This window comes from Hippoglossus hippoglossus, chromosome 11, assembly GCF_009819705.1.
Source record: "Hippoglossus hippoglossus isolate fHipHip1 chromosome 11, fHipHip1.pri, whole genome shotgun sequence".
Classification (NCBI taxonomy): domain Eukaryota; kingdom Metazoa; phylum Chordata; class Actinopteri; order Pleuronectiformes; family Pleuronectidae; genus Hippoglossus; species Hippoglossus hippoglossus.
In genome coordinates, this window is record NC_047161.1 from 19,226,886 (window position 1) to 19,248,275 (window position 21,390).

General features: G+C 42.7%; 1 protein-coding gene across 1 annotated transcript in view; it reads right to left on the bottom strand.

Annotated features, from left to right (window-relative positions):
- foxo6b (forkhead box O6 b) overlaps nt 1-20,655 on the bottom strand; it is a 44,563-nt gene extending 23,908 nt beyond the window's left edge. The window contains exon 1 of the mRNA XM_034600360.1: nt 19,375-20,655. Within this exon, the coding sequence (XP_034456251.1) occupies nt 19,375-19,872 (498 nt within the window). The 5' untranslated portion in view covers nt 19,873-20,655. The remainder of the gene's footprint in view (nt 1-19,374) is intronic.
- Between the last annotated feature and the right edge of the window lie 735 nt (nt 20,656-21,390).

Here is a 21,390-nt window from a genome sequence, read left to right on the forward strand (position 1 = left end):
GTAACATCTCCACTCTTTTATTTGTGGTTAGACTCCCATGTATGTTTGAAGGAAAGACATAGCTGAGAATGTAGTGATGTCTCTTAACTCCCTCCATGCTGCCCTTCACTAAGTGTTTTCCCCACGTTGCCCAAATATTTAAGAGATTCAAGCTTTAATAGTTCCATGTGCCTGAGTTGTACCCAGTTTTGCCAAGAAGGGATTTTACCATCTCAATTTGGAATGTTTGAGTGACTGTTGTAGGTCTGAGATTGCAAAATAATACAGCACTCGTGACTGCCTCTTGGAAATGTGCCTGTTCCTATTAACAAACTTTTCCATTTTCTCAAGGACCACTCATCCAAAATACTTCACAATTGCTCTGCGTTGGGTCCCCAGCAACACAACCTCCAAGTTTGAAGTCGATCAGACGAGAGAGAGAAACACAAACAGACGACATTTATACAGTTATTCACACAGTCGGACTCAAGCAAGGATTAGGTAGCTATTGTCTCTGCAAGGCTGGACTGGCTGACAATGTTGATAACAATGCTAACATGCTGATGTTTAGCAGGTACAATATTCGCCATGTTCACTGTCTGCAGTTTAGTGTGGCAGCATGCTAACATTTGCTAATTAGCACAAAACACACAGTCTGGCTGAGGCTGAAAGGAATTCATTGATCCATTATTTGTTCAAAAAGCAATGTTGAAAATGGCACCAGTTGTTAACTTAAGTTATTATAATTTAAAAATTATCTGCATGCCGAAGTGTCCATGGGCAAGATGCTGAACCCGTCATAGAAAAAAAAGAATTTGTGTGTGAATGGGTGAATGGCAAAAACTGTACTGTAAAACGCTTTGCTTCCAGACCAGACCAGCACTATATAAATACAAAACATTTACCATTTACCATTACCACCAGTTCCCCTCAGCAAGGCGGTTTATAATTTGTATGAAGGAATATTAATGATTAATTATACATTTACTAATGAGCTATCAGACAATTAGTCGTGAATACCTTTGGTGGTGTGGGTCTTCCTACATTGTCATTTTAACTACAGCGCATCCAGACCACAATGCACTTCACTATTTACCAGCATTTAGGCTGCAACTGAAGACTTGGAAGATGGATGATTGTAAAACCTTTTGTCAAGGTTTGTACATTTTAGTTTTATTTATAATTTTTTGTATTTATAATTTTCTATGTAACTCTTTTTTTAAATACTTCGTTTTATATGGTCTTATTATTCTACAATTTGTCATGATGCCTTTTATATTTCATGTAAATGTATTTTTATTGCCCTGTTGAAATGTTCTGTACAAATAAACTCGCCATGCCTTGCCATGACTTAGCCACCAATTTAATGAACACGTGTTAACTACAGAATTTGTATTTATTGGCATTTATTTATGATTTATTTTAATTTATAACTGACTTGATGCTTGTTTGAAATCGAATAACTCGTGAGCACCTAATGATTTGGCCGTCAATGACTCAACAGAAAGAGAAAACTTTTCAAAACCTGACAACCCAAACCTAGCTGTCATTAATGACGTATAGCTAATCTATAAAATGTTAATTAATAAAGCCTTTGTTACATCTTATAAACCCTTTAAAGTGGGCCTTACTGCATAAATTAGTCGTACCAAAACATTCCACTAAATAAAAATACCATCCCTGCTCCAAGTCAGCATGCTCTGTGTTCCTCTACCTCTAACGTTGGTTTACAGCCCAGCTATTTTGTACAGCAGTGAAGTACCTGGCCGAGTCTCCTGGTCTAATCGGTGCCAGGGCCTCGCAGAGCCTTGCATAACTGAGTGTAATGGCAGGGCTGAGCCATCAGCTGGGGGATTGTGGGCCATGTGCAGGCTGGGACTGAGGGGAGCCCAGGGGTGTCGCCCTACACCGCAGCGTTGCTTACTGACCTCATTTCTTTCTTCCCTGGATCTCCCCTGGCAGGGCACGGCTGCTGAAGTGGTGTGCGGGCGGCCTGAGCCGAGCGGCACTTCGATAAATTGTCTTCCAGTGATATAATGGATTGATTACATATTTGTTATCGAGTTGATCAATACCACACTGGGAATCTGAGAATAATGGTGAGAATAAATTACCCTGAATTGATTCAAATAAGTTATTTTGATCAGATATCCATATGCATGGCTGTTTATTATTAGTAAGGGCCAATTAGTAATTAGGAGCAGGAGCAGCAGGAGGATACTGTGTTAGTGTTTGAGCGCGCTCTAATGAAAGAAAGGATTGAAGTTATTACTTCCCTGAGAAAGTAGGCTACACCCACAAGCTGCAATTTGGAGGCGTTGCTAAACGTGTGAAGTGGCGGCAATTTATTTCTGAGCATCGTTTCCAATCGACTATCGTTTGTATTATGTTTAATAGAAATCTCACCTACCAGCAGGTTTATACAAGGATGTGGTTTATTCATTCAAACAGAAAACCGCAGAGAATCGGTTTAGTCCACCAGGTAAGAGTCGGTGTGAAAAGACCTTTGTGGATGGAGAAACTATTCATTTGATTTAAAGGGAAAGAAAACTGTTTACGAACAACTCAGAGATGTTTTTTTAAGTAATAATAATCTATTAGTGTGACTCCAAATCTTTTATGTTTCAACATAATATACGTACTAGGGTTGCAGCTGATGAGTGTTTTTATGTAATGCACAGCTTAGGACTCAAACTACTGTGTGAACTTTGCAAACTAATGTGAACCTACCATGTGAATCCTCTGGGAAGTTGTGTTGAAATGTATTTAATACTAATTGTTGCACAGGTTATCATGTCAATCCTGCATCATTATTCATATAACTAATACATTCCCCGCTTCATTTATTACATTATTCATCTATTACACATTTCTTTATCAACACACACAAAAACCTTCTGCCTCAACTAAGCAAAAAAAATATATTTTCTGACACTGTGGGAATTTCATTAAAATATGCCACTCTCGAGTCTATCTAATTCAGCGCGTAGTAATTTGCATAAAAATGCCATGGATGGTATAAGTCAGCTGCCCCATTAGCATGCTATTGTATGGAGGAGGAGGAGTGCTCTCTGTGGATAACGTATACAGTGTGGTCTATTTGTGTGTTTGTCATCTGCTCTACATATATGTCTGTTGACATATGAGCGAACAAATGGGCGTGATTTGTTAATGTGGATCTATCTATCTCACCGTGAGTGCTTACGCAAGTTGGCGTGCATAGTGCATGTGTGTCACATATGTATAGTAAATATGTTGCGCTGGGATGTGTAGGACTTCATTACTGTGTGTGTGTGCGTGTGTTTGTGTGTGTGTGTGTGTGTGTGGAGGGGAGGAGGGGTACAGCCTTTCCGCATGAGTGGGGCTGTCAGTGGGCATCAGTCAGCCAGGCAGCGACAGGCGGAGCAGATCATTAGCAGAGACGGAAAGGGAAGGAGAGGGTAAAGGAAAGTGGGGAAGGGAGAGGGCATGCAGGGAAGAGCGAGGACAGAGTGGAGGGAAGGCCACAGCGCTGCGTCTCTAATACTTGTCTTGTGAGTATCGCACAGACAGGCCCGTACACTGCACAGTCACGCGAACCCACAGTGCTGTATGACCATCCTGTCCTCCTCCATCCTCCCATCAGCTCCATGACTGCAGGCTTCAGCTCACATCATATCTGCCAATATCTCCGGAGTGGAGCTGCAAATTGTTTTTGATGATATTCAATACTGCTCAATTTTCATGTCAAACCGTTTCCAGGCTTTTCAAAATTGTATCCTAAACAGAGTGAAGAAAAAAACCCTCAGTTACAGCATCTGCACGGTACAGCTGAGCTCCACTGAAACAGATACAATAATATAGCCCCTCATTTCCTTAATGCTATAATAGCATCTGGTCAAAATCCTGTACTAGATTAAGATCTTCCCATCAACATATGATAATGATCATACAAGAGATCTACATCCTTTTAATCAGTGAAGACTTATTCAAATTATTATTGTTCTCCTATTAGCACTTTAGCAATACCACTACCTAAAAATGTTCATTAAAAGTAAAAGCCCAGAGTTCTAAAATAGTAGTCCAGATGCATTGAGCAGCAACTGAGTGTTGCACTTTCAAAAACTTGATCAATTCCATGAGTCCATTTTTTGTTAGACCTTGTCTGCCTTGTTAACACAAACGTGTCACATTACTAGTCTGAAATGCAAGTTTCCAATAAAATCTGTTGTTCCCGATCCCCAACTGACCTTGATGACATCATTATGACATTATCAGGGTCACGACATCATCAGCTGGCAAAACTCCTCCACAGCCACAAAGTTATGCAACTGTTTTCACAAGCTAAATCATACAAAGAAATGTGACTAGCGATGGCATGTGCTTGTTGTTTAATCTATTTTACATATAGTTAGCCAGATATAGCTTCGAAATAAATGTAGCTGAGTAAAAACTTCAATATTTGAACTGGTGAAGTTGTAATAGTGTAAAAATGTTGTCCCACCCAAAAGGTTAGTGTTTGAAATCTTAATTAAATACAGATATTAACATAATTAATTTAATTAAATGATATGATCAATTATTATTACGGATGTTTTAGGAGGTAAGCAGAATTGTGATGTTTCAGCTGGTTGACATGGAGCAAATTTTTCCTATTGTGTATTCTGCTTGGTAATTAAATCTATAAAAATGCATCATATTTTATGAGCTCATCATTATGATCACATAAATTGTCCGAAAATGTAGTGGAAAGTTATAAAGTTGTATGAAATGCACATAAAGTAAAGTATAAATACCCCAAATAAAGTACTTGAGTAATTATATTTAATAACATTTCACCACAACACACAAATGAGTAAATGTAATGTTTCACCACTGGTGTTTATCCTAACAGAGGCAGATAACACTTGGTGGCACAGATCGTACATGATAAAAACCTTTTATCATCGTCCCAATCTTAATCATTATTCTTCATTATTCATAACCTTGTTTATAACCACAGCCAATTAAACATGACGACGTCCTCACTGGGCCTCATTACCAAAAACCTGAGAGAAAAACCTGCCACAGTGTTGACTGCTGTGGGAAACACCTGAAAGAAGGTGTATGCTATGTAGTCTAAACATGTTTCAGTCTCATCCGCTATGACAAGAAGAGAAATGAAGTTACTTGTGAAATCCCATAAAATCTCACTTGAGGATGAGTTATTGAGTATTTTCAATGAATCAGCAAAGATGGAAATCGCGCTAACAGATGAAAATATCACCTGAGACATGCGTTTAGGAAAACGTCACAGCCTGTGACGACCCACTGCAAAGTTTGACAGCACTGTCTGAGACGTTTTAATGTCACACCTTGTTCAGTGACGGACCCGATCTGTCCTCTGTCCTCTGTCCCGCGCAGTGCAGAGGAAGGACCTTGTTTAATTCCACCTCTCTCCTCCACTTCTTGACTATTTTGCATTTTGCCCTTTCATCGTTTGCCGGCTGGGCCTATAACTCATCTTTTAGTGCCGCGTCTTGCCGTGGCCACCTTCCACTCAACAACACCATTAAACAGGCAGATTAATGCTGCCATTAAATCCACACATCGACTTTGGTGGCACTCATCATAGACAGTATATATGACTGGCCGTATCAAGGATTTGATGAAGTCAGACTTTCAGAGGGCCAATAAATCAGGTGGGGAGGCTCAATCTCACAGTTCACAAGGTAGGAGGCTAACAAAGAAGGAAACAGACACTGGACAAATAAGGCTTTGCAGACAGTAAACATAATAGACGTGTTTTGGGGCTGAGCAAACATTTAACCTAATAGTAACACTAGCAGGTGCATATGCCTCGGCCTTCTCTTCAGGAATAAACCGACACGTTCATGTGTATGGCTGGATTGAACTGTGAGGAGGCTCTGGAGCTAAACTTTGTCATTGGGTCCTTATTGACCAATCTCTGTGCCTCGTATATCTGTGGCCAACCAATATACGCGATAAGTGTATTTATTTAACAGTTACCTTCCTATTGATTAAACATAACTTTATTTAGCAATATGTAGCATGTGATAAAAACTATAAAAAATGTGTGGTTGAGGCAGAAGAGCGGTCTTTCTCCAACCAGAAGGGATTCCCCAGTGTCCTTGGGCAAGATCCTGCTCATAGATGCACCGTACAAATGTGTGTGTGAATAGGTGAATGGCCATGACCTGTATTGTAAAGCGCTTTGAGTGGTCATCAAGACTAGAAAAGCCCTATATAAATACAAACCATTTACCGTAAAATAATACAAGTATCATAACTAGCTTTTGGCCGTCTATATGAGACAAAGTTACCTAACACTGCTCAGTGCACTCTAGTTGTTATTCCACTTTATTGGTGCAGATTTCCTAACAAATCTGCAAGAATTAAATCACAAAAAGAACAGTTGACATGTAAGTGAACCCGGGAATTCTAAACCCCAGAGTTATTTATTTCATGGCCGATACACGTGATTACAGCAGCTAATAGGTCAATCTGCATTTCACTGCGTTGTATAATCATATTTCCCTCCTCCCTTGATGGATCTGTTAACAAGACATCACAGACACTAAAAAGCCATGCCAGTGGCCATTCAAGATAAAAAATTGCTATTAAAGCCAAAATATGAAAGTACTGGTCAGTGCCAACAGCGTTATTATGATCTGAGGAGTCTTAAAATAAGGGTCGAAATATAGTGTTTATATCGTTATAGTAATCAAATTTATTTCCTGAGGTTGACACTAAAAGAAAGATCATACACATATCAAATACAGTACAAACATGCATTCATTCATTCCCTTGGGAGCATGAAAGTGCTGAGCAAATTTAATTTAAATATAATTTAATATAATTGTTTCTTTGAGACCACTTTTCATGCACTGGAATCGGCAATGTTTTTTCGATTATGGGATATATTACTTTTACAAAAATTAAGTGAGGTAGTGTTAAAGCAAAGCAAAAGAAATATCATGCTCTAGTGAACAATAATGTGTTCAGTAAAATTTCCGACCGATATGTCGATTAGATATTTCATGTGTACAAAAGTCATACGATGCATTAAATCATTCAGACTGTTTATAACCTTGCTACTACAGTAACGTGGCTCGCTCTTGTTGTAGCGCTCTGGTGCAAGCAGAGCAGAAACTAGTGTTAGCTCAATAGCGACAAGTCCCACATTCACGGTTAAATGAGCTGTTTGCTAATGGCCGGCAGAGAGAGCCACGCATTCTCGGTCGTCCGTGTTTTGAAGGCTATGAAACAACCTTTTCTTCTGTCAAGGTAATCTAATTGGAAACAAATCAACCTTATCAGAAAATTCACTTAACAGACCTGACCTCACAGCAGTTCTTTCACTTATCTCCCCTCGCTGTTAGCTTTATATTTACCCAGTATGTGTGTTCAGTCGATTCTCCACATGCCAGAGTTGGTTGCTGTGACTTAATCGCCACAGCTCAGATGTAGCTGAACATTGAACTGGCTCATCGCTGAGTGAATTCACCTTTACGAGAGATGCTTTTTAAAGCATGCCAGTCATGAGCGATGAGGGCCTGCTCTGTGGGAGAATAATAAATCAAGCCCTTCTATTGGTGACCAAACATACTGCGGACCTTATGCTAAGCTAGGTCACTACTGGCCACAGCTGAATTATTATCCTTGTATAACTTTGCAGCACATTTATTTTCTCTTTGGAAAGTGGGACTACAATAGTCAAAAGTACATCTAAATCAAATAAATTCCACCAGATGCAGTCTATTGTGAATCTCAGCACTGGAGTGGACTAAATCTATGTAGCCACAGAAATGTCTCTACTTGAGCTTCAAGCGAGGGACACCACGGCAGAGAGTTAAAGGTTCAACAGGGTTTAGATCCCAGAGACAGACAGAGAGAGGGGGAGAAACAATGAGACAGGGAAAAAAGTCTGGGGTTCATTCGAGGGTACGGCTGTCGTCAGGCGCGGCGTCAGCCATCACATGGGCAGAATGCTAAACGCCAAGCTCTGAATCCTGACCTATTTTCATCAAACTGACACAGAAATCCACCGAGGGGTCGTCTTACGCTGCTAACCCCTGTCTGCCTCCTAGACCGCCCTCAGCAGGCCATGACACACACACACACACACACACACACACACACACACATTCACACAGGCACGCAGCACAATTGTACAATTAAAATAATTAAAATTTGCTTAGCTGTGATTCTAAGTAGTTCAATGATATTTGATTAATAATCTCCGAATACGACTTTCTCTACTGAGCTCCAGCTTGAAAGGCTTTCACTGTAATTTGTCCAAATATGTCGCAGGGCTGATGAATATTCATTAGTGAAAACACTCTACCCTGACCCTGCTTTGAGCTGACAAAAAAACAGTAGGCATGTTGTTCTCTTTCTGTGTCTCGGCTCGGCTTGACATCGTTAGCAGACACCTTCGCGGGTGTAGCAGCGGCTTTAACAGACTTTTTACAAAGACAATGAGCGAATAGCTCCGGCTGAAACACAGCAAATGATCTTGCAATTGAGACACTAATGGCTTTAATATTCTGCAGGCTTTTATCAACAACGATCTAAGTCCAATTACAGACGTCTGTAATGAAAATGGATTCAATTGCAGGAAAATGACTGTTGCTGAACAGAACCTAAACTACACTGAGAACAATGGGCATTAAGGGTGACTAATAGCACTGTTGAATTATGGAGTAGAGCTTTTCACAAATATGCTCTGTTATTCTTTAATTATTGTAACATTCATTTCCCAAAAAAAAAAAAAAAGAAACAGTAACCTTTTTCTTTCAGCCTCACCACACTGAGTGGCTGTGTGCTCATGAGATTTGATCAAAATCAATACCACAAATTGCTATATACAATAAGTCTCCCTGTTCTGCTCCATTTCTGGGTAAGTTACATTCATAAAAATGTCACCTTAGAGTCGTAAGAGGACATTTTACACCACCAAGCTTCAAACTCTGCTGTGGGAAATCTTGGGACATGAACGTAGCAAATTTATATTGTGTCAGTGGTGATACAAAGGGCCCTGAAACAATTAGGTAATGTTACTGCAGCTGTCAATGCTGTGTCAACTCAGAGTTCCATGGTGACAAAAATAAAGGATTGTTATGACATGATAAAAAAAAAAGTAATTTTGTACAAACATTACTTTGAAAGTTGATATTTGCTGCTTTGAAGGTTTTGACAAATATTTGAGGGATTCACGTTAATGTTTCCCTCGGCATCATTTGCCATCACTTGGGCAAATGCTTAACTCATCCAGTACATGTTTAATACCAGAGACTGTATCAAGATTTAAAACTGAGTCTCCACTTCCTCCCACTGTACCAAAAATGATTTAATGGCATTTGGAGCCAAAATCGGCGGAGTAGTGGAGCCACACTATCGAGGTCGTGCTGATTCACCCACTTAGCCGTCAATCTGGACGTTTCATCCCCTATTTATAGCATCAAATAAATAAATGTATGTACTTTGACTTTGGGCCATTTCCTATTCATTTACATTCAGGAGACACGGTTTATGACTTATACTGTAGCCAGCCAGCCAGCAGGGGGAAATCCATATTCTTTGTCTTTACTTTTGGAAGCTTTCATGTCACCCATCTTTATATACTGTATAGTCTATAGCCTGCAAAGATAAACACTTGTCTTGCATTTGCAATTATATAACACTAAAGTTAAATGGCTAATAGGGTCAACGTTTAAACCAACCTAGCATCAGCATGCCAGCATTGTCATTGAGACTCAAACATATGACTCAAACAAATCCATTTGGTTAAAGCCCTCATCAAACTCAATTTGAGGACATTTCTTGCATGCAGCACTTAAAAAGGAAGACCCAGTGAGTGCACATAGAAAGCTCTCTCACTTCAGTGGGCTGCAGGACCACTGAACTCCTTCTCCTCCTTCTAACTAAGTCAGACCTCTAACTCAGAGAGTCTACGAGCACAGTGTCCACTGTGCTACATGTCCGCATTCTCTCATTTTCTTATTCCAGTAAATGTATCCAACAATAGAAAAAACCCTGAACTAAAAACTCCCTGGTGAAAAGCACAGGTCCACCTATCATGACTGGATCGATTTGAAATGAAGGAATACCATCTCCAAGCCAATATCCATCTTTGACTTGACAATCGCAGGCTACAGCTGATTACTGTTTCTATGAGTGCAAGCTGCACAAAGGCTATCATCAGCAGCAGTGTGGATACAATATTGTTCATTCACATAAATCTTACCTCAGCATGACAAACAAATGTTTAAGTGCGGTATTTAGACATTGATAAGTTATGGCTATCAGATTATACTCCATCTGCGGAGGAGACTCTCATTCCCACTAACATAGGCATTGTATTGACTAAATTGACTAGTGTTCTGTATGACTAAATTTAATTCTGGCATCTGGTACAGTCACCTGTGGGGGAATCGCTGAACGGTAAGCTCACTGTGAAATACTTGGGTATTATTTTAATGCATTCACAGGTGTGATAGTACTTGTGAGGCAGCAGCAGTTCTCTTGTTTTTACACGCCCCTCCACGAGTTCGTCTCTACAGAAATCTTGGGGTTGAAAAGCCGTGATCCAGGGCATCCAGCGTGGCGCTGAGAGCTTCACTCTCCAGCAGCATTAATCACAGAGCGGCTGTCCTCCAACTGATTACCTGCCATCAATCTTAGTTTGTTGAGTCCCCCCCCCCCCTCCAACAGGAGAAAATCTCTTGTGAAGATCTGATTAAAACTGTAAGTGACTCATAATATGAGCACGTGCGTGGCCCTCGGAGTTGATACTGTGGAGTCATAATCTCTGAGTGGGATTTATCTACTCATCTCCAAATGCCCATTCACCTGCTCCAGCCCTGATCTCAGAGAGGGGACCTGCTGCACTGTGGTGGGGTCTGGTGAGATCTGTGTGTGTGTGTGTGTGTGTGTGGTAGTCATTTGCAGCTGCAGACGGGAGGGGGAGTGACTTTGAGAGTGTGTCTGAGAGGCACATCCTGCCTGCAATTAAGGTGGAATCAGAGAGAGATCTGTGCTGCCTTGATAATGAGCCTCATCTGAATTATTAACTAGAGCTGTACCCCCCGGACCTGGACTCCCATCAGGCCTCGCTACACAACAACAAGAGCAGATGCACGCACTCACACACACACACACACACACACACACACACACACAGACTCTTCAGATTCATACAAACCTCTATCAAACCCATTTTAGTGTGTGCAGGAACTCAAAAACTAATCCCATTTGCGGTGGAAGAAAAAATAAGGGCAACACATTACTTGAAGTGTTGCTCATAAGGCATTGCATCAAAAGCCCATTATAAACACACTGTGAGTGCGTGATGATTTATTAAAATTGGTACATAGTATAATGAGAACAATATGCAGAAAGTTAGGGGGTTGAATACTTTATGAGGCGACTGTGTCATTAATCACATTAAAATTTAGTGCAATTTCAGATGCATGATTACATTATAACTTTTTCCTCCTCTGATACCAGTGGGACCACAATCAGGTTGTTGCTGGTGTAGATTGATGGATTGGGGTTGTTAGGATAAATGTATTTCAAATGTAACTCCTTGCGTGACATATGACTGTAAAGGTTGTAAACTCAAACGATCCCCATGTTTTTCATTTTTAAGTACAGCAGAAATACGAAGAGCCCACCGATACATTACAACCCTCTCATAGTTTTCATGCTATCACTTTGGGAATGAGCTTTGTCTCCTTAACATGTACAGTAGGCCTACATTTAATGTGATTCTAAAATGCATGCTGTACAGTTTTTGGCAGCCATTGGTTTCTATTATTTCCATATGGTGCAAAAATCAATCAATCACATGTGCTTTGCATTACAAGCAGATTTTTTGTTTGCAACCTAGGCTGTTGTACTGTAGGGCAGCTACCACCTCAAGCAGCCATTGTTTTCCAATTCATTTCCATACGATATGAAAATCAATCACAATTCCTTTTCATCACAAATAGCAAGCCGCGCTGTCATGTTTTAGAAATTGTGTTGCCTTCGTTCCAGTGGATCCTTTATTTTCCATTCATTTCTGTATGAAAATGATTCAGTCACATAGACGTTGGATATAAAGCAGCCATTCTGCAAACCATGCAGCTGTGTTTTAGAAATTTGGATGAATGTCATCAACTGATCCAGGCAGCCATTGTTTTCCATTTGTAACCATCTGGAAAAAAGATTACTTGGTGGTAGACTCGTAAAACTTTCTCAGGTCACATTATCGGCGAACTTCATCTCTACACCAGAGCGCCTCTTTTTGTTCAGAATTCCAACTGAACTCTTTGTTAGCAGAGTCATGTGAGACAGATAACCACGACACAACGGCAACTGAAAGGTTGAACACGCAATGTCTGCAGGCATTTTGGATTTGACACCTAACATTCCCACGGCAGAGCTGAAGTCACCTGTTACACGCTTGTTCCTCCATTAAGGCAGAGGAGACGTGAATGCACTGAAAACGATTAGTCCGACGTAATTAAGGGTAGTTAAGGATATTGTCAGTGTTCTATGTGAACTCAAACAAATTCAATGTTCATTCTCATGTGTTCATATTCAAATTTTTTCAGCAATTTTGTCACCATTACATTATCTTTAAAGGATCGTATGTATGATTCACATTCTTCTGAAACATCTGTGCTGCAACAATACTGTTCTTTCGGTTGGATTATGTAATATAAGCACGTTTCAATATTCAGCTTATAAATCTTTTGGTTGCCTGAAGGGCAGAAAAATACATCACAAAAGTAATCCAAAAACATGTAGCATGCATTTTAAAATAGCTATCTACCCTCTTAATTCTACATGACTTGTTGTAAGGTTGCAGAAATGCGCGCACACACAGTGGTAATATGATAGAATGGTCATATATATATTTTTTATTGAATTATTTCTATTCCTTTAGTTGTGTGCAATCATGCAACAAGGTATAAATGACCATGTTTGATCTCATTCTTTAAAATTCCCCTCAAAGACAAATATGACTCAAGGAGTTTCTGTAATGGATTGAGTACGTTTCTGCTGACAGATTTTCATATCACATAGAAATGAATGAAAGCTTGTCAGGCCGGCTGCCTGGAGCCGTGGACTAAACACAAACTAATTTCTCAAACACAGCAGCACGGTTGTCAAAATGGTTATTTGTGATGTAAACTGTGTGTGATCTGCAGAAAATGAGCAGAGATGAAGGAGACACCCAGGTATGGTCCTTTAAGGCCTTGATAGCAATGTGGCGTCAGTACGTGCTGACCCGCTCCTGAGTCACTGTCAGACAGTCGCTTCAGACGTCCGAGCCAGACTCACAGAACATTCTGCAGCCCTTAGGTCTGGGAGACAACATGGAGAGACTGCGTGCCGGGCCGACATTTTACGACACACCACCAGGCACGGTTCCCAAGATCCGCCTGCCTCCTTGCCTGTTGTGTGTCTGGCCTCGGTTTTCTCTCTGGAATTTCCGCCCGTAGAGCGTTTCTCAACATTTTATTCCAACTGATTTATTCCAACTGATTGAAGTGTGAGGGCTGAGGGCGAGAATATTATGTTCTATTCTAACCACTATGACTCATTTAAGCAGAGAACACCCGCCTCCACTGCCGGTGCATCCCTTGTTTGCATCCCAGCCCTTCTCCAGATTGAAGTAGTATCTGCCCGCGTTCTATTCAAACGCTTTTTTGTAGCTCGCCATCAACTGACAAGGCCACCGATCCGTCTCGGATCAAAATCTGTCCATCTCCACATGGCCCCGTTTCCATTCAAGACCTCAACGACTCTTCCCAACTGTTTCCTCTCCATTCACAGGACTGATCAGATGAGGTTTACCATAGTCTCTGATTCGACAACCAACCCCCTTCTCCTTCCAAATTCCTCTTCCTATTCCCCACCCCCAGTTAACCCAGCGCCAAGCCCGCCAACTCAAGAGCTGCCTCTCCTTCTGCTGCGCCTTTGTGATAATAACAATAACTGTGTAGCGGTACAGAGGGCTTTCTGTTGAGCCAGCGCCAGGCCGGCTGGCACAGGGAACCCTCTAAGCCTGTTCCACCATCTCCAACCAATTCCCCTCTGTCTCGGCTGGCGCTGGAGCATCACAGGCATTAAGGCTGCTATCAATGTGCTCAGCAGCAGGGGCCACCGCCACCACTCTCACGCTCACTCTATCTTTTCTCTTTCTGCCTTCATCCCTCTCTCCCACTCAATTCTGAATCCAATTCAGAAAAGGTTTCATTGGCAGCAAAAATAATACCTTTGTTCTTCAAAATGTCTCCTTGCCTCCTTTTTTGCCTCTCGCTATCTCTCTCTGTGCTGTGCACCTTATTTCCCATCTCTATCGCCTGCGAGTGGAATCTCAGCAGAACAAGGTGATGACCATCGGTGTGGGCGGTAAAGTCTGTTGTGGTGCATTACAAGCAGATTAGAAGCATATTAGATGTAAAGATCCACTTTTATTCTCAGGGATATAGAAGAGGGTAAACCAACCTCAAGTCAGTCGGACTTAAATCTTGAAAGACTTTTGATGACTTTAAAAATAAATCCTATTCACTTAATAAAATTGATTTTCACCACCACAAATATTGCTCATTAAATATTATTTATTGTCTTTGTAAAGTTGTCAAAAACAAGCTCTTGCTCCTAAATTAAGAATTTATGAACAAATAAGCAGCAAATTGAAAAAGTTCACGCTTCAAAAACAAACAAACAAACATCTTCAGGTATTACTTGACGTCACCTTTTTTCAACTGAGTTCAACTCTCTTCAAACCAGTGAGGACAGATATAGGCAAAACACAAAAATACAGAAATCTCTCATGTGAAATCACTGAAACAAAACAGTTCTGGCTTGTTCGTCAGCATTTTACAGGACCCCATCACTTGCACTACGAAAGCTGATTGAAGAAACAGGCTTTCGGGGCCTTTCAAATTCTTCCTCGTCAGTCAGGCGTCTTGTTTTCTCTCACACGACTGACTGCTTGTCCTGAGGCTTGGTTGATATCCTTTCGGTATATTTACAGTAGCAGCTACTTAATAAATCTGCACCATATAAGTGTTGACAGTGTGCACAAGCTTATGTCCTATAATACAGTTCTGCACGGACCTAAAACTGAGACCTTAACCTGACTCCTACTCGCAGCTGTATATTTTCTTTATTTCATCCACTACCGACCATTAGCTTAGTAGACTAATGAAAGACCTTGGCTACACTCTGGGCTGAGTCTGAAATCACTCCTTTTTTGTTTTTTACTATACGTGAACTATGTTTACTTCCTGCCATTTCATTTGAGTGTCAGAGTGTAAACTTTATGCCCTTTACAATAACCTCTAAAAAAAGACTTGTGTATAGCTCTTCCCGCTAACAATCCCACAATGCCACGGGTTGCATTTTATGGATGCAGAAATTACGGTTGTGCAGCTGTCAGGGAGGATTCCAAAAGGATGATGATTTATAAATGCCTGAAATCTCAATGTACAGCTCATTATAGAGTTAAGTTTCGTGTTACTGTTGCAAACAAAGCTGTGAGTATGGGGAGGGAGAAATTATGACAGTGACAGTTTTTTTTACTCTTCCCGCTGGGCATTGTCACCTCTGTGCAACATAGGATGCATAGGAGGCAGAGCGACAAAGAGAGAAATGTTTTAATAAATCAAAGTTGAAACATACACACCACACACACCATCTCACAGCCAACTGGAAACCTGATTCTCAGAGGGTCAGAGGGTTTAGGTCGCTAGCAGAAATCTGCTGTATACAGGTGTGTAGGGATTATTATTATTATTATGTCAGTCTGTCAGAAGCATGTGTGGACATGCAGCTACAAACGGATGCAGATGTTTCTCAGAGTGATGCATTCATGAGAAAATATGCAGTCTAGCAAAAGAAGAAAAAATCACAATTTAGATTACGTGATGCTTAAAAAATGTTTGCAGCAGTCTTTCAGGTGCGTGGCAATCCTGCAAAAGTTCTGCAGATCAAAAGACCCGAAAAAATGTATATACTGAATTTATAACTGGTCCTTATGGGTATTGCTGCTTGTCTGTCTCATTATATCACAGCCTGATCACAACGGTCTAACACCCACACTGTTCCTTTAACATGCTGCTCTGTGAAGCCTACAGGTAGTCAGCGAGCTCCCACAGTACCTGACTGTGTACAGTACAGCCTGCAGACAGGCCGCGGCTCGGCACATCCATTCCCACGCAGAGCCACTCGTCAAATCAACAGAGCAGTGTGTGTGCGTGTGTGTGTGTGTGTGTATATGTGTGTGCGCCGCATACCCTCTCCCATCCCCACCCCCACCATGAACACCTACAGAAGTGAACTTACTTCATTACTTCATAAGACCAAACGCAGTCTCCCACCTCAGATGCAATAACAAACATGGCCAAAGCACTTGACCGCAATCACTGAACCACAGTCGGAGAAATCCATACAGTGGCCATCGTAATGGCCTCGGCTGCCAGATGCTTAAGCAACACTTTGTGTATTTATGCAGTGGAGGCATTGCTGATGTTGCGGGGACCTTAATCTGTTAACACACTGACATTATGGGGACTTGTCTTCCTTATGGGGACAAAATGCAAAACCCCATTGATGTAAATCCTTCAATTTTAAGGTGAGGTCTTGTTTTAAGGTCAGGATGGGTTGGGCAATTAGAATTAATGGTTAAGGTTAGAGTACGTGATATCCTCTCAAGCCATGGAGAGACTGTGTGTGTGAGTGTGTGTGTGCGTGTGCGTGTGCGGGTGTGTGTGTGTGTGTGTGTGTGTGTGTGTGTGTGTGTGTGTGTGTGTATGTAAACACAATCAAAGAAAATCCATAAACTACCACTGTAGACAAGAAGTGGGTGAAAGATGTGAAAGAAATCCAATCCATCGCTGTAGCCTTTGCACTTCACACTGAAGACAAGTGAGAGACACCTCGAAAGTGTGTGGGTACAGTCTGTGTATGAGTCTTTGTGTGTGAGAGGGGACCTGCTGCACTGTGGTGGGGTCTGGCGAGATCTGTGTGTGTGTGTGTGTGTGTGTGTGCGTGTGCGTGCGTGTGGTATAGAGAGGCAGGAGAAAGCTGCTGGCCCAGATGAAGACAAAGAGCCTGGCAGCCGAACTGAGCAGCAGCGTTCAGACAGGATTACACAACGGCTCTTAAAGACAGCTTTTAATAGCAGGAGTCTGACTGGATGTTGTTTCTCTCCCACTTAACCCATCCATCCATCTCTCCATCCATCCATCAACCCATAGACACCCCCATACAGGAATGTACCAGGATGTATGGTTTGTATATAATGTACTGTGTGTGTGTGTGTGTGTGTGTGTATTTGGTACCTCTGCGTCAAATCTCATTAAAATCGCTGCCAAATGTTACAGTTCAACATGTGCATGCATGTCTTTCTCTCTTTCTCTCTCTCTCTCTCTCTCTCTCTCTCTCTCTCGCTTTTGATATTATTTTGTTGTTGCCGTTTGACGAGTGTTACACTGTGATTGAATCAAGTTGTTTTTCGCCTCGACTTGGAGCCTCTCTTTCTGCCAATCAGCTCCCATTGACGCACTGGCCAATCAAAACCTCTGCACAGAGCTGGAATGGGAGCAGACATCAAGCTGGGCATCCCTGGGCAGCACAAACAAGGCCTCGGGAATTAAAGCCCACTTTAAATCCAATTTTTAAAACCCCTCCATACCATAAAGATTGGACAGGGGTTGTTGCTGCTCCGCTCAGACCTAAATCAAATGGTGATTTTATTGAGATTAATCTGTGTCCTAATACTGCTCAACTGGAGGCTGGTGTGGAGCCAAATGAGATGTCAGGCCCGGGGAGAGCGTTGAATAAACCTTGTGTGCGAGGGAGGAGAGGATGGAGACAAATATTCTATAAGAATACGAAAACATAAGGAGAAGCAGATAGATGATCAACTCAACTTCAAAATGCTTATTAATCCCACTGCAACACTTGTGTTGCCGCTTTTCGTGTATTGCTCCTATACAATGTGGAGGATTATGTGGGATGTAAAAATGAAAATAAAATACCCCCTGTGTCTCTGAAGACGGATTTAAAGTTTTTTAAAAAATAACCTTGATGATGTCACAGTGATGTCATCAGGGTCATCTCACCCTGGCCTTAAGGTTTAAACATTTGTAAGGATCTTTTGTTTCCGGAGCTTGACCCAGACCCATGACTGAAACTGGATATGCTGCTTTGAATTTGACCATTCTTTCTTAAATGTGCATGAATTGCTTGAGAGACGCTTTAAGTATGTTCCCTGACCGTCTTTAACATTATTATTATGTTAAATGGCCCGTGTCCTTTTAAAGGTCCCACAAGGAGCAGTGCCTGCTGTCAAATTTAACAAGAAGGGAGTTACCAGGGCTACTCCTGTTCTGCTGGACTCAACTATGTGTGTCTGTCGTGAAAATTCTCATTAACTACTTAACTCTTTGGTTAAACTCCCACTACAAACAAAAAGAAAGACAAGTGGAAACACAGCAAAGATACGAATGTTAAAGTATGAATGTGTACATTCAAGTAGAGTTTCTCCCTGAGCAGCAGCTGATAAGGAATATTCTCCTGCCTTTGAATAGGTTCAAATAGGAGGCATAAGAAAGACTTCGTCAAACATAAATAAGAGTGCGAGGTGGAGCTACAGTAACGGGCTTGGAAACAAAAGATTTTTAATCCTCATAGAATGAGTGGTAAACTTAAGTAGATTACAACAACCAATCTATTAGATTAACCTCATATTAATTTGAATTTAAGGGATAATCTGGGGTTACATCTGTTTGCTGTGACACCCCATGTCATCATCTCTTGTTATTGTCCTTTTAAGCCCCTCGCCTTGTGCCATGCTTTCGCCAGCCTGTGCGTAATTCAACGTGCGCACAATGGATGGCAGGGGGGCGGGGTGGCTCCAAACGCTTTATCCCGAGCGCCCAACCGGAGGCGTGGGTGCACGCTCCAGCCGAGGAGCTGCAAATCGGACCGGAGGCACACTCTGTCCCCGGTGTGACCCGGTAACTAACACAGAAACACAGGCTCGAAACCAGACACTTTACGAATGCGTCACGGCGCGTAATAGGTGCCTATCCGAAGGGAACCGTGGGGAGACGGCGTTTTGACTCCGTGTGGCTTTCCCCTATGAGCACAGGCTGCGATCCCCAAATACGATGAACCCAGTGAACCCTCATCCAACCACGCTCACCGCCCCTTTCCACACACCGCGCTGCGGAGTGACACGGGGACACGCCACTGACATAAATTGTTGGAACCAAGGGTCAATTATGTGGCTTTCAAATATGCAGAAAAGGAGTTTTGCTGCAGACTCTGGCTGAGGCTAAACATAGTGCAGCTTCTCCACTCAAACCTTCAGCATGTGGTGCGAGAGAATTCTTTCATGTGGCCTACCTTCCATCCGGCTGAACTGTTGCTGTCGCCTTTATCCTTGAAATAAGGAACAAAGCGAACCATCCAGTCATAAATCTGGGACAGGGTGAGTCTCTTCTCCGGGGTGCTCTCGATGGCACGGGTGATGAGGTCGGCGTACGACAGGTTCCCCCACGCGTTCCGCCGGGAGGACTTGGCTTTGCGCAGCTGGCCGGCCACGTCAAGCGCAGCCCCGGACATGCAGGCGGGAGCGGCGACCACCGGGGCCGGGGCGCCGGCTGGATGCTTGATCTCCGCCGGCGCGCCGCCTTTTCTCTCGGCCCGGCACGCGGGCACGTTGTACTGCTCCACTTTGACCGACGCCAGGGCCAGACCCCGGCTCGCCTCCTCTCCCCCGGGGAAATCCTCCGGACACGGCAGCGGCCAGGTGCACGACCGCGACCGACCGTGGGGCTCAAATTCCGAATCGATATCAACCTGATGCGCATCCATGCCGCTGTTCTCCATCATCATCAGCATGTTGAACTGATGTCACAGCCGGGCAAGGTCACTATAACAACAAAAGCACTGTTGACGTGGGCCAGTGAGTTCAGAAAGCCCTAAGTGGTCCCTTAATTGCGCAAAGAAAAAGAATCAAAATGTGTTGCTTCACACACAGAGCTGGTGAACCAGTATGACAGAGCCGGCAGCGGTGTGGGATATTCTCATTCTCCTCAGCGCAACAATGTGGCATCCCATCAGGACAGAGGAAGGTGTATCCGAGGCACCAACAACAGTATCAGTCTCTCTTCCATGTTAATTGCACAACGCCGGCTGTGAGGCTGCATGCGGGGGGAGCAGGGGACGGCCACACATCCATGATGAGAGGCGGACACACTTGGAGGACGTGTGTTGCGCTCGCTCCGGCTGCAGCAACAGTTGATCCCGTCTGACGGACGAGGTCCAGGGCAGGTGAAAAGCAGGGGCGCATCAAACTCCCCTCAATTAATTGACTTCGCAGTTTTCCCCTCCAGCCCTCTGGTCCCAGTTCCCGCTGCACACTGGCTTCAGCTGGAACTCACCGCGAGCGCAATTACTCCCATGGAAAACGTGGGGAAGCAGGCGCTAATGAATCATTTATACGGTGCCGTGGATTTCCAGACGGGAGAAGGAGCCCCTCGTGGATTCGACGTGGAGCATCCTCCGCGTCTCCTCTGAACGCAGCCAGACGCTCTCCCTGCACACTGGAGCAGAGCTTTTCTACCTTTTGTCTGCAGCTTTCTGTTCACATGTCACATGGGTATCGCCTCTGCGCGCACTGCTCTGCCCTCACACTTACAAGCCGTGTGTCTCTGAAGGCTTCATGCCACTTAACTGGAGCCTGAAATAAAGTGGAATAAGTGCTGCCTCCATATAATTGGACGCCGCCTGGATCAAGTCACTCCCTCCAGAACAGGTTTTCCAGAGGAGGAGGAGTGTGTGTGCGTGCGTGTGTGCGCGTGTGCCTGTGTGTGTATGTGAACACCAAACAATACAATTTTCCGAGCTATAGTCATTCATATTGAGACAAAGTCAGCCAAATGCTTTCATCACAGACCGTTTTTCTTGAGTTTGAAATCACTTGTAATCAGTTTACTTCCTATGCTTTGTGTGTATTCTTATTTTTGGGCTAATCAGCAATAGATTGTGCATCAAATCAATCAATAAGAGCCTGTTCAAAGAAACCCGTGGCTTTTAATATGTCTGAACATTTGAATTTCTGCCTGACTGTGCCGTGAAAGAAATTCCAAAAAGCAAGAGCCTGCACTTCATCTGCAAACCCTCAAGAAGGTTATACGTGGTGTTTCCATGCATTTTGGTTTGATGAGGCAGCCTACAGCTTCATGAGATGCAGCCTTGAATTATGTTATTTATCATTTATGCCGACCTTTGGTCAACATTAATGAGTTTTCTAATGTAGTAATCCATAAGCAAGGCATGGCTCCATGTGTCCTGAATGCTTTCTTCCATTCAGAGCCTCTGCCAGGATTTGAAAGATCCTGGGGTCACGAGTCCTCA